Source organism: Dreissena polymorpha, chromosome 16, assembly GCF_020536995.1.
Source record: "Dreissena polymorpha isolate Duluth1 chromosome 16, UMN_Dpol_1.0, whole genome shotgun sequence".
NCBI classification, from domain to species: domain Eukaryota; kingdom Metazoa; phylum Mollusca; class Bivalvia; order Myida; family Dreissenidae; genus Dreissena; species Dreissena polymorpha.
Genome location: NC_068370.1, coordinates 22553698 through 22567470, shown reverse-complemented (window position 1 = coordinate 22567470; position 13773 = coordinate 22553698). Strand labels below are relative to the sequence as shown.

General features: G+C 33.7%; 1 protein-coding gene across 1 annotated transcript in view; it reads right to left on the bottom strand.

Annotated features, from left to right (window-relative positions):
* The window catches only part of LOC127861710 (rho GTPase-activating protein SYDE2-like), a 32970-nt gene that overhangs the window by 14179 nt on the left and 5018 nt on the right, over window positions 1–13773 (bottom strand). Inside the window, exons 3-4 of the mRNA XM_052400397.1 lie at window positions 4205–4222; window positions 942–2048 (exon numbers count right to left, since the gene is read on the bottom strand). Coding sequence (XP_052256357.1) covers window positions 942–2048; window positions 4205–4222 — 1125 coding nt within the window. The remainder of the gene's footprint in view (window positions 1–941; window positions 2049–4204; window positions 4223–13773) is intronic.

The window sequence follows — 13773 nt, the reverse complement described above, 5'->3', positions numbered from 1 at the left end:
AACGAAGTAACAATGTTCCAATCGTTGGAACAAAAATGTACACTTGTTTAAATAAAAACAGAGTGTTGAACAAATATAGACAATGCGCATGATATTAATTGCATATCTTTAAAATACAGGGTAATGTTTCTATTTTGTCTATCCATGTCGAGTTGTGTTTGGACGTCCACATTTATGAAACTGTGTAAATTGAAACGTTTGATACATTTTGTAGATTTGTTTTTACAAACTTTCGTAGACATGGCTTATCAGCTAAAAGAAATACTAATTTGCTGAATAAAACATAATTATATATGTATCGGATTCCAGTTAAACACTTAAATCTATACAGTTTTATTAAATTTAATTCAACGCACATTCATTCAGATATCTTTAAAACCGTCTTTGTTCAAATGTTCTAGTTTTATAAAATACAAGCAAATTAGAAGAATAACGTTGATTGTCTTGCAGCATTACTCTTAGATGCAAAGAACGAATATACGCCTAGTTGATATAAACTTAAAAACATTAAATGTATTGGAAAAAAATGTTTAACTGACTTAAATTTTATTTCATTAAAACAACAGCAATTGCTGTCATATGAATTATTCTGGCAATCGAATTTTACACCTTAAAAAAACTAATATTATTGAGACACATAAATATTAACATTTAATATTAATGATGCCATGAAAGACACATAATAAATTGTTTTGTTGTTAGTGTTTATACTTATCAGCAAATGTTTCCATAGAACAACAATTATACAAGTAACTGTGACAATTTGGGATATGGTTTAAAACACACAGATCAGCGTTTGGTGAATATCTGGATCACCGTATGGATTAATTAAACAGCCTTCTAAGGAGGTATATTCGATTGGTCACGGTTTCTGTAAACCAAATAACGTTCTTTAGAACGACGACGCATTAAGGTAAAGCAAAGAACACTTAATAACATACCTGTCACCACATGGATATCAGATACATTTTCCGGCGAGAGGTCGACTTGTGCCGAGTTCTTCTCAAATGCCTCCCGAAGCTGCGACTTCCGACGAGACGATCCGCAGAGTCGATATATGCCGACGACGTCCAAGCCGCGACGCTCAATTTCCGCAACACTTTTAACCACCAAAAGAGGCACATGCATGTTAATATTTTCGCGCTTAATAACGGTATCTAAATCAACGCCAAAACACCCTTCGTGTTTCACATTCGGCAATCGTTGTAATATTTCTTTGGGTTCTCTATAAAGCAGTGTGACATATAACAGACCTTTTGGTTCCATTTTTAATGCTACGTGTTTCTTTCGGTTCGGGTCGGTAAATCCGGGTAAAAATATAGAACCATGAAAGCACAACCTATGTTTATAATTGGGATCCCAATTATATATTAGGAAAGAGACGTCTTTCGCGTTTTCTAAATCAATATCAAACGCTTCGTCCCAATCAAAATTGACAGCACCGGTTCGCACCATTGTCCGTGCCTTATTTAAAGAATCTACAGAGATCACGCAGTATAAATCACGTAAAGTCATCTTCGTGCACTTAAGACCTTGGCCGCACAAAACGTGTACACACAAAACGCCGTCAAGACCGTTCGATCTCGAAAACTCGTTCCGCTTTTTCAAGTCAATCTTATAACAATCAAAATCCCCGTATGAAATTTGCAGCGGTCGTTTTGCCAGCTGGAGATCGCGAAAACGGCTGGCCGACGTTCGCGTGATTGCCCGGCCGTTCGTATCGAAGGACATGCTAGGGTCCAAATTTGATATAGAGCTAGATGAGGTAGTAACGGTTTGGACACCCTTAACGATACCCTTCGATGATGTGTACATAACAGGTCGTGAGTATTTAGGTTCCTGGGCAATGGGATCAATACTGTTACACGGTTCGTCAAGCTGATATGTTTTGTACGACGTTAAACTGTCCGCACTTTGTTTCCGGAAGAGCTTCTCCACGCGCTGCTGCTGTTGCTTAGGAGTCTGTGTTGCCGAGGTAACCTTTCGGAGTGGCACGGGAGACAAAGACTTTGTGAGAAAGCTGTTACTACCAGCCGCCGAGTAGACTGCTCCGTACTCATCCGAACAATAGCCCTCCGTACGTGGTACCCCTACAGGACCTGAAGCAACATGGCACATATTAAACTTTAGAAAAAGGTTAATGAAAATAAGTAATACATAACCACGTTATATGTTGGAGAACGAAGGACATGTCACAAAGAGAAGTTGTATCATGGGGTTTACCGATATTGATTTCCATTTTAGTCATGCGTTATGGATACAAATATCTACCAGAACAGGCACAATATGAACTTAAATTAGAGTTAATGACTGCAATCATTATCGTCGTCTTCCAACGGTTCATTCATGTGTCATTCATTGCTCAAAGCCGCTTTGAGAGGTAATGAATTTATTAACGATTCACGCAGCGTTACTTTTCCCACGGATACCCAGGGATGAATGAATGGCACAACGAAAATGTATTGACACTTGTTTTCTCCTACGGTATAAAGTGTTCTTAGTTTGTAATTAAGGCAATTATGAATACATAAAGTACGTGAAAAGCATTGTATAGTGACACGATGCGAGAGGAGAGGATTGCTGTAGTAAATCTTTCATTAACAACTCTCTTGTATTGATGTTTAATTCTTCTTTTTTTATTTCTTTTTTATTTAAACTTATGTGCTATAATGTTAATATTTAGTTACATATTCACCTGCATTCGTTGTGTGACTTATTTTGGGCTAAGAGGTATTTTAGGCTGCCAACAAACGGCTTTAGCCCCGGATGCTTTACATTTAACGTTCCTAGTCGAAGGCCCAGATTATATATTTTTTATGTAAATGTCTTCTTAATGTATCTTCGTGTATTATGTATACTAGCGTAAAGAGATTTTTCCTTTATTGTTTAAATAAAAAAATACAGTTTTAGACGTGTGATGCGCTGGCGAGTGAAATATGAGAAAGTCACTTCTCTTGAAAATACCAAGACAGGAATGTTTAATGTTCAGTGAAGTTTATTTCATTAATCCCATATAATGTGGCAAAGAGGTGCAATTACGTCATGGTGTTTTAGGGAGAATAAATGAAACAAACAACGTTTGTATTAAATTCGTATTAAATTCCGTTGAATTTAATAACATAACACAGTTTATTGATTGGACGCAACCCACTGGCATGCGTTTGAAACGCGTTCCCTGTTCACTTAACGACCCAGACAGTTGTGTTATATATAATATAATTGTAGACTTATTGTTGTGTACACAATGCGTTCCGTGTACTAGTATGTACAACACATCAATAGGTTTTGTTTGCATATACACTACGAATAGTTAAATGTAAAATATGTTGTTAACGTTGCAAACAAATGTATCTGAGTGAACCAGAAATGGCGTACATAATCGAAATATGTTCTGATATTGTTTTAATTATAAAACTTGTCATCTGATCGGATATAAAGTAAAAATAACACATGGCTCTTAATACGTTTATCATTTAAATTTTACTGCATTAATAGACATGTTCAGCCTAAACAATTAATTAGTGATATTTGATTTCAAAATTAATGTACAACTGCGTTACATACATAGTCATTTTTCCTTCTTTACAGCCACCAGTATTGTGTCACGTTTATAGTGTATTTTTCCATCATGATTTGGTAAAGCGGTCTTAGTTACTTCATCATTATGATTCATCTTATTTCTAAAAATTCAAAAATAACGAGGCCTTCAATTAACAGCTATGCTTGCATTGGGTAAAGTAACACGAACAATCTTGGAATATGAGCTCGCTCAAATAACTCCTTCTTATAACCGTAATTCACGCTTTGTCTAAATGAGAATTGTGTTATACATCTATATATATTTATATCTATCTTTGTTTGATATTGTGGACGTAATGCACAGTTCTATATGTGTTCTTTCAATACTCATAAATAAACCTAAACGGGTTAACGTAAATTCAAGCCACATGCGTGAGATCACGATTGCCAACTAAGCATTTAAAAAAGCACTGCAATATTTGTAATATTCATGGATAATACTGATTGATTTGATGTAAACACCGTCAAGCTGACATATCGTATTTTAAACTCCATGTCCCGCAAAAGCATTATTAGAAATAACAACAGCAACCACACCGTTTTAAACCATAGAAGCATTATAAATATTAATTAATAATTGAAATTAGACTCTTTGTCACCCTAATTAGAATCTATCTCGTATAACAATTGGTTGACGACGTAACTATCTCTCACATTATCCAATGCCAATTGTTCTTTCACAAGTATCATACTCTATTGGGACACTGCGTTTTATTTAGACTAAAGAAATAATATTTCATTCCAAAAAATAGATTGGGCTTATGATATTATTGCTTAACACGCGCACTGTACTTTTTTAGAGAACTGGGTCTTGCTATATAAATTCGTTATCGTACAGTTCATCATTTTAATATTTGATCAAACTGTATTATATAAAACATTATTTAAAGCATTTCCGTATGTTTGATGACAGTATAAATTAATATGCACATCACTTCTTTGAATTAGTGATACATAAAGACATTAATGATTAGTGTTCAATATTGGTGTCTTTTTACAGCCATGCTATCAAGGAAGGTATATCTGTCTCACAATGTCGCTGTGAAAAGGCCTTCTAAGTTAGTGACACTATCCTGCTACGCACGTAAACCATCGATTTGCCTATAATTACAAGTCACAATTGATGTATGACTCACGAAAGAAATATTGAGTGTGATGTGCGATTGGCAAGGCAATTCTGCGCACTGATCAAATTTTATAATTGTGTGACTTTTATGGTCTGCCTGATAGTAGAGAGGATTCAATTAAATACACAAACGCTTCCTCTGCAAATAGATTTTATTATGGGAGTTAAGCCTTTCCTGAAATTTGACGATAACACGAATTAATATGTTAAATGTACTATGTTGTTATATTGAACAGCAAACATATGGCTTCCAATTTTGGTAAAGTTGTTCGTTAACTTCAGGTACATTTTGTAGTTTTTATTACTGCAAAAAAGCGACATTGACACATTAAATAAAGCTAAGATAAGCAGAAAATTATCAGCATTATGGTTTATTAAATGAAGTATAATAGAATCTTTGAAAATGTTTAAAGAATTTTGCCATGTCATTTAAAACTAATAAATCACAAATGCTATTGATATGCGACTGATTACCGCGAAACCATAATACCACGTGACAGTCATGCTAATGGCAATATTGGACATAATTTTACGTTGAAAGTTCGAACTTGTTTTGTCATCAACCGTCAAACTCATGTTGCCATAACGTAACTTTTGGGAGAACCAACATTGATATATACAGCGGTTTGAAAATCCATTCATGAATTAAGAACTCACAAAGATTTCCCGATAAAGTAAAAAAATACAGTTATTCTACGTTAAATGTAAACAAACGTTATACAGAATATTTCCCTTTGACCCGTTTGTTTTGTTGTAGTATTTATATATCGATATCATAAAGTGAAAGATAATGGACATCAATTTGTTTAAGAGACGGACTCCATATGTATTTGCACATATTAATATTATTTTAAAGCGTGAAATTGTGTAATTAAGTTAAGCCCATTAATTTCTTTATATCATTTTATAATATATCGTCATTTTACCAATTTGAATAGAACGCACCGCATAGATGTGAATTAATAATAACGTGTAAAATGTTAAAGTAATGCACGTTCCGCTGAACACGATGAAACCCTAGTTTCAAAACCCCTCATTAGATCGAAGTCAGCCACAGTGGAAGACGAGGGAAACCACCGCATAATGGTTGATGCCTCATTAAATGCGAACAAAATTGCCCTTAACTGTCCGATAATTGTTCTGTAAATGCAGCTAATGCGTTAAAACGCGTGTTTTGTCGATACGAGCGTGTTCCCTGAAATTGAAACCAGTACTTGTGTCACGCATTAAAGGCACATGTTCACAAATTAATAAATACAATTATACATTTTGTTCACATATCGAAAACATCAAAGTACACTATACATATGGGAGTGAAATAATACTACAGTAACTGCAAATAGTTTGTATCAGTAATAATCAATAGAAATTTATAAACTTTTAAAGCGTTGCGAACGTAAAACGATGTGATAATGCGGAGTGCTTCTCTTTTCGTTGTATTTCGTAGTAAACAATCGTGGATTGCTGATATTGCCGAGCGGTCAAGGCAATAATGTTTGGATAAAAGATCACTGGTTCAAGCCGAGGTGCCCTAATTTGTTCTCCTGTTTACAGTCAGTCAACCAGTTTAGAATAACCCGTCAAAAAACGTTAATTATTTTGACAACAATAATTTATTTCGGGATTTAGTGTCAATAAGAGAGGATTTAAAAATAAAGGGTTCAATTTATTTTGTACAAAGCTTACAAAATTAGTATTTCAAAACATTGCCATGGCATTTGTTTTTAATCAGCAAAAAGTTTATTTGAAAATAATAAAGCCTTCAATATCCATATGCACATTTCAAAACATAACTCATTCAATCAGTTCCGCTTAACTTTTTGCTGCATTTATCCCCACTGTAAGCATAATACAAAAGCTTTCTTGCTAAAACTTTGTTAAAGTAATATTACAACTCAAAATCAACGAAAATTTCGTACAATATTTAGTAAAATAAAGCTAAACAATTAAAAATCATTGTTCGTTATGGCAATTGCCGAAATTTCAACACCAGATGTGGTCTGGTAAAATAGATGTTTGTGGATACAAAATGCTCGTTTTTATTATGGTTTTAACATGGTACCATTTTGGTGTTCGTGTGTCGTATGAATAGATATATTCGCAGGAAATAAGCATGGATTTTATTTTGGTCACAAATCAATAAAAACGAGAATTTTGTATCTACACAAATCTATGTAATCATACCACATCAAGCGTTGAAATTGCGGCTTTTGCTATAAGGGGACACTGATTGTTTAGGTGTTAACTTTATTTTACGAAATACTTCGTTGATTTTGAGCGTTATAGAGACTTTAATTTATTCCTTTACCTTAAGTTTACCGTGGTCACTAAGCATTTAGTTTTTAATGGGGGATTAATGGGTGATTATTGAAAATTAAATAGAAATTAATCGGAACTGCTCATGATCCGGAACTGGTTGACAAACTGTATGTCTTAATTCTGTACTGTAGCTCTTTAATTCTGATGTTTACATTTATCAGTTTAAAGCATTCAATGAAAGGCTTCTAAAATTCCAAAATATGTTTTAAATCTATCTAGAAACACGTGTTAGACTACTTAGACTATCTGTTCGTCCCGAACACCTGAAAAAAGTTAACTTGAAGGTCAATTCTCCTTTCTAAATTTAGAGATTAATTCCATTTTATACATAACGGCAAATGAAGCACGGGTTATGCAAATACTGATGTTCACGTATTGCAAAACTGTTGTTGCTGTTTTCATTTCACAATAACATAATCAAACACATAGGGTTTACAATTCAGATCCTTTTTAGCAATGCTGTGTCTGCTAAAATTCAAAGAATACTGGAACAGTATTAACAATAAGTTGTGTGTTTGCACAAATTTCTCCGACAAATAGGGTAGAGAGGTCCGTCAAACGTTATTTCCTTTCACATAATTTTACTACTCACGATTAAAGCTGCCTTCAATAAAAAATGTTCAATGAAAAAAATCTTTTTACAACATTTCTGTCTTTATATTTCAATGTTATTTTGTTCGAATTCGATCGATTTCAACTTAAAATGATTGACTACCAACCAAAATTTAGGTCGTCATGAAAAATTAAGAATGGTCTAGTCAGTAGAAATAAACAACTTTTTACGCCTTAGTTTAATATTTGCTAACGTTTTACAAATGTTGTAACTTCGAAACGTACTAGTATCTATTGTAGAGTCAGTACGTGTCAGTCGTTTCTTGCAATTCTTGTTATTGTTAATGAATAATGTGTGTATTTTTTACCATCATTTGTTGAATGGTGCCTTTGGCATAGCGACAATTTCAAGAGATCGTCTAGGTATCCATCATATTTCGGTTGCGTATTGACACACACTTAACCACTCCGAGTTCAGTCCACAGCTATGAGTTAGAACTAACTAAATTACATGTCTACTTTTCGCGGAAGTCGACTGTGGTATATGAGACAGGACCTGTGTGATTCGTAAAATGTGTGCCAGACAACAAGCCGCGTGAATTAAAAAAAACATAATCTATAACTATGGCATTATCATTTACTTCACACTGTACGCGTATAACTATTTCTCAAATATGCTTACCGTATAATATTTCTGCCAAATCGTGATAGTAAATTGATAAGGTCTTTAAATTTTGGTTCTTGTAATAATACAATAAAATACAATACTTAGACTTTCATCACCGCTCTAAGCGTAGATCACAGAATGGTAATAATCAACAAAGGTCTTCGATATATTTCAGTCAGTACTGATGAAGGAATCATATTTATCAAATGTATGTGTTACGCCTGTCAATAATCTAAGAAAACAAATATCACATATTTATCGTGCTTTATCTTTTTCATTACAACTTAGCAACGGTTGTCATTTACTTTACAATATGCTGACTAATCTTTAAACGTTCAAATTTTAAACATGGATTTTCTGTCTTGAATAACATAACAGAAGAAATTTATTGCCGTCATAGAAATGTTTACTACAGACGTTGATCTAATTATATTTCGTCTTAAGTGTATCGATTTCAAACGCAATTCTGTATTGCGGTTTTCTTTTTCGGAGGCGTGCTTTCTTATACAAATGTGCATTTTGCTTACAAGAGATCCTAATTGCAACGAATGATTTTGTCTGCATTTCGAAGAATTGAATGTTTGGAAGTGTAATTTTTTTGTCAATTGTTTGAAACGTTTTCTCCTGATGTTGCCATAGAATGTTCATTGACCGATTTCAACCATTTTAAATTGTTTTCAACCATTTTAAATTGGTTGTGTAAGTATGTTTTACCAAAGTTGCGAAAACATATCAATAAAATAGAGTTACACTAGTAAATTTACCAAAGTATTAAATTGTTGAAAAAATGTTGTGGAAAACCTCTACAAATGGTATGTTATTGGAGTTAAAATGATAAACATCAAATATCAATAATCGATATGTACTGCTAAATTTATTAGCTACATGCTGCTAATCCAGTTGATTGTGTTGTGTTGTGTTTTTTTTGTAGCTGTTTTGTTTTGCTTGCATTTGAAGTTGTTTCATTGTTTCATTACACGCTGACAACAGAAGTATAATTATAAACTATGTTTATGAATATTGCAATCCACAGAAACACGTATTGTTCTATGTCGGAATATCAATAAATATGTATAATGTAGTGATACAAAGAATAAAACTTGATTTTGAAATTAAATGCTCTTATATAATATGTTTACCCGTATCTAAACTTTGTCAAAACATTTCATAGACATTTCACGCGGCAACATGTATTTTTCTGCGCATGTGCTTCATAAATACAGTTTACAAAGTATTTACTGTGTGCTAATTTGTGTTCATTATAATTATATGTGTTGGCATTCGAGTAGTTAACAGACATATAAAGCTCACATTTTAAACATCTGCGTAACAAATATGCTGCTTTATAACATTGCTGAGGTTGCAAAAATTCATGTCATAACTTTCAGGTCATATTCCAAATTTGATTACGTATTGGCAAGAATAACTCCCTGCAGGGCAAAAGTAGACAATTCATTTACATCCGTATCAGAAAACGCTTTATACTTGATACTTCTTAACCCTCAGGATTTGTATGCAAACTGCACTATCAATTATTCATGATGACACTATCATGAAAGATTAAGCCAATGTGTCTTAGCTACCGAGTAGAAGCATTAAAGATGTCGTTACAATTAACTGACACGGTGTGATTTGACTTGATCAATATGACTTATAACACCAGCAACGGCGCCTCTTGATGGACACGTTTAATACAATTTAGAACATAAACGTCGTATGCTTTCTAAAATCACATGAAGAAAGTTCAATCGCAGTCGTTTGAGGTCCAACACAAATGTCGGTTAATAATTATAACAATAAAAAACTTAACAGTTTTTCAAAACAAACACATGCGAAATGAATACAAATATTTGACTAAAGAAGTCTATTTGTAATTATTTGCCATTCTTACGATGCAGATATATGCATAGTTTGGGATTGTAAATTTATGACAGTAATTTACTAGTTCGTCTCGGTAAATGAGTGAACAATAGCAACTGCGAGTTCAAATTTATTTTTATATCTTAATGTAATTTCTTAATGTAATTTCACAGCAAAGTTAACGTAAAAACTGATACTTAAAACTGTCCCTGATAAATTATGAATCTCAGTTACAGCGAAGTTGGCGGAAAACGGCTTATCGGTTCTAAGAGCTTGTTTCGTGCAATTATGTTTATACTGATTTATTCAGATGTCACACTCCTCTAATCAAGTACATCTTTCACGCAGATATCAGTAGAATAATGATACAGGACGGATACCCAATAGTTAGACCTGAACAGTTAAAGTTTTCTTTATCGATATATAGTTAAATATGAAAGGTCCTCCTCTTATGATGAACATTATGTTTCATTGTTTTTAACTATTGGTGGATGTTATTATGGCTATGCAGACACTGTGTAAATGAAAATGGAAAAAGAATCATCTTGAATTTGAAAAAAGTAATATCACATCAGCTTCAAAACGCTTAAACTAATTTCTGAACTCTGGTCATAATTTAGAGTATCGTGAAAAGGTAGGATTGTTCTGGTTACTACAAACATCACCCTATTGTTTGGCCTTAGCTACTTCATTACTTATGGACAATATAGGAATATCGAAACACAATAGCTAATATAATACAGCACCCTTAATACGACATGACATCACACAATATGAAAAACGTAGACATCTGTTACCATGACTATTTGATTATTGGTGCATAATAGGGCTCGCACCGATTGAGCGCAAGTTGAACACTTAGTTGATAATAAATAAAATACAAGTACTGGACAATATATATAAACTCCAAAATATCTATTAGTATGCTCTGATTTACACACGGTTTTTACATCATCGATTTATCGTTTAAATCGCAGAATAAAGCATTTTACACTTGTTTTCTTTTTCTTGGTTAAGTTAGGCCTGGATGTAATTTACAGTCGACCTTTCCTGTATTGTTGTAAGCAGGCCGATTTACTACCAACGTCAGATTAAGGCTTAACACGCTCGTCATATGAGAAAGAAATGTATTAAAGATATGAAATAATAAAGGTCAAACAGCTATTTAATTAAATAAAAAAAATAATCAATACATGTTTAGAATGAGCTTCTTTCATGAAAGCCGGCGGAAGTAAACATTAACAAGACGAGTTCGTTTAAAATAAATACCAATCAATTGCCTGATCTATCACGTTGTTTATCCTCTACAGTTATGATTCAGCCAGCAATATCAATATCGAGTTGCATAAATTAGTTGGGACTGATTTAGACACCGTTTCTAACTGTATTTAATGATAATGGTTGAAATCAATTTATTGTGACCCGTACCATAATCTATCACATCATGATGGAATTTAGAGTCGAATGCTCAGCTGGTGCTTAATTATAATTGAAAGACGTTTAACTTCGTACGGGGCGTTTTTATGGGTGTGTACGGAACTTCAAATGACTACTGTACCTTTTTAATGTCCTGTAACAGGCTTCTTTGGCCTTGATCTTTCACCTGTTAACCTCAAACTTGAACGACGTTTCCCTTGCTTGATAAGTACCCGATTCGCAGAACAGAAGATTCTTGTAAATTACGGTCTATATTGTAATGTGCCGAGTAAGAAGGAATTTGTATACCTTTTACACGCTTTGATTTTATTCCCTGATTTCGTTTAACAGCAAGATTTTCGATATTGTTTTTAAGAAAAACTATAAATATACACGTGTTTTACCATGTGTCTCGAAAGAAAACAAACTTGCGTTTCAATTGTGTATGCGTCACGTTTATGGTAACCGCAGACGTTGTTTATAGCCTTACTGAAAAGTCATTGTAGCTCAGACAGTAAAACTGGTTCAATAATGAATTCAATTCCTTTGACAGGCGGTATTTTCCCCGGACAGAGAAATATATTTTTTGACAATCAGAAGACGAATAATAGCTTTTATATAGCGATATCTTTTTCCGAGATTAATATATATTACAGCGAGGCGCAAAAATAAACACTGTCTGCAGACAACGTTTCTATAGAACGGCGATCGATGGACATTTTTCCAAGCATTGTACATTGGAGTTGTTCGGTACTGGAAGCGGATGACTCATTCAGCTGAGGTATGAGACACGCTAGATGGAGTATTGGCATTCATCAGACGCATGGTTTGCGAGAGGAGTCGTCGTATATTTTAGACGACTACAATACACGGATGTCCATATTTCAGATTGTCAGGCTAAGCGTGTACTTAATTTAAGCAATATGAACCGCAAATTAACCGCTGAAAACTATATCGGGGTGTCAACGTAAGAGACAAATGGTAAACCTATGTTTATGTTTCCCAATATGTTATAGCATGCAACATAAGTATTTCACGGCGGTGATAATGCCGACTACGAATGTATCTTAATTTGCATAGAATTTTATTAATGACTAAGTAGATGACATTCGGGTATTTAGCATACCTAATGAATGCACAATGAATCACTGCACTTGTACAAAGAAACAAATGGTACACGGACCTGTATAAATGTGTATCTGAGTTTAGTATATGTATTACGGCGTAAATTTAACACGGATATTGGACGGCTACATATTTTAAGAGAACAAACGATACCAATGTGGATCTCAATGTGTACTGTCTTTGGTCATTTGTTGTTTTGTTGTGTACGTGTAAGGTTGTTTGGTAGATAACAAACGGTACAAATATTATCGACATGTTCCAAGTCGTTTCGTTTTTGGAAAAGTCAAAATATATAGGAACATATCCAAACGTGAACTGTATTAATTATTTTTCTTAAGATAAATATATTTATGTGATTCAAAAAAACTGGCTATACAGGTTTTTAAGGTGTTGCATATTCAATGGTGCGGCTATCAAAATTTCCTCGCGCACAGATTTGTAGGTTCGGTCATTCGACAGGCAAGCAGGGTAGTGCGAAGACGTAACTGAAATCGTTTTATTTATGTATGCTCTGTTTGTGTAAAGGTCAATAGTATGTGTTACATGTTTCATTACGTTTTATGAGAGCAGACGGATGACTTGAGATAGAAAGGGGCATTGGTTCCGGACATTAAGGAGTACACGTGTTATAATCCATTTTTCTCAGTTCTGTCTATAAATACACTTATTTGCCATTCATAGTTTAAGGCAATTTTTTTAACCAGTGTTAGTGCGTGTGTTTCAAGAAATTAAAATACCCTTGTCATGACACCTAAACAAACGTGTTTGTTATTATTCTAAATGGTTAGATGGTAAGATAAGTAAAATAAATGTTTATCATAAAATGTAATAGCATATAAAACATAACACACGGTAGAAAATGTGTCCTCATGAGTTAAGTCGCTATTAGGAGATACCAAGGTACAAAAACGTATCCAAATTTGTTATATCGTGTATGTATGTTTTTGCTTTTTGAGATGACAAACGGCGTGCAAATGTGTACGACAGACATGCCAGGAATCTTTGTGCAAACGAACACTGTTAATGCATTCGTGTATTGTAAACTTACTATTATTCTCGTAACGCTTCAGTAGTTAAATGATAATTTGAAAAGTAATCATTCTTCGGATAGTCGTGTAGATTCATTCGA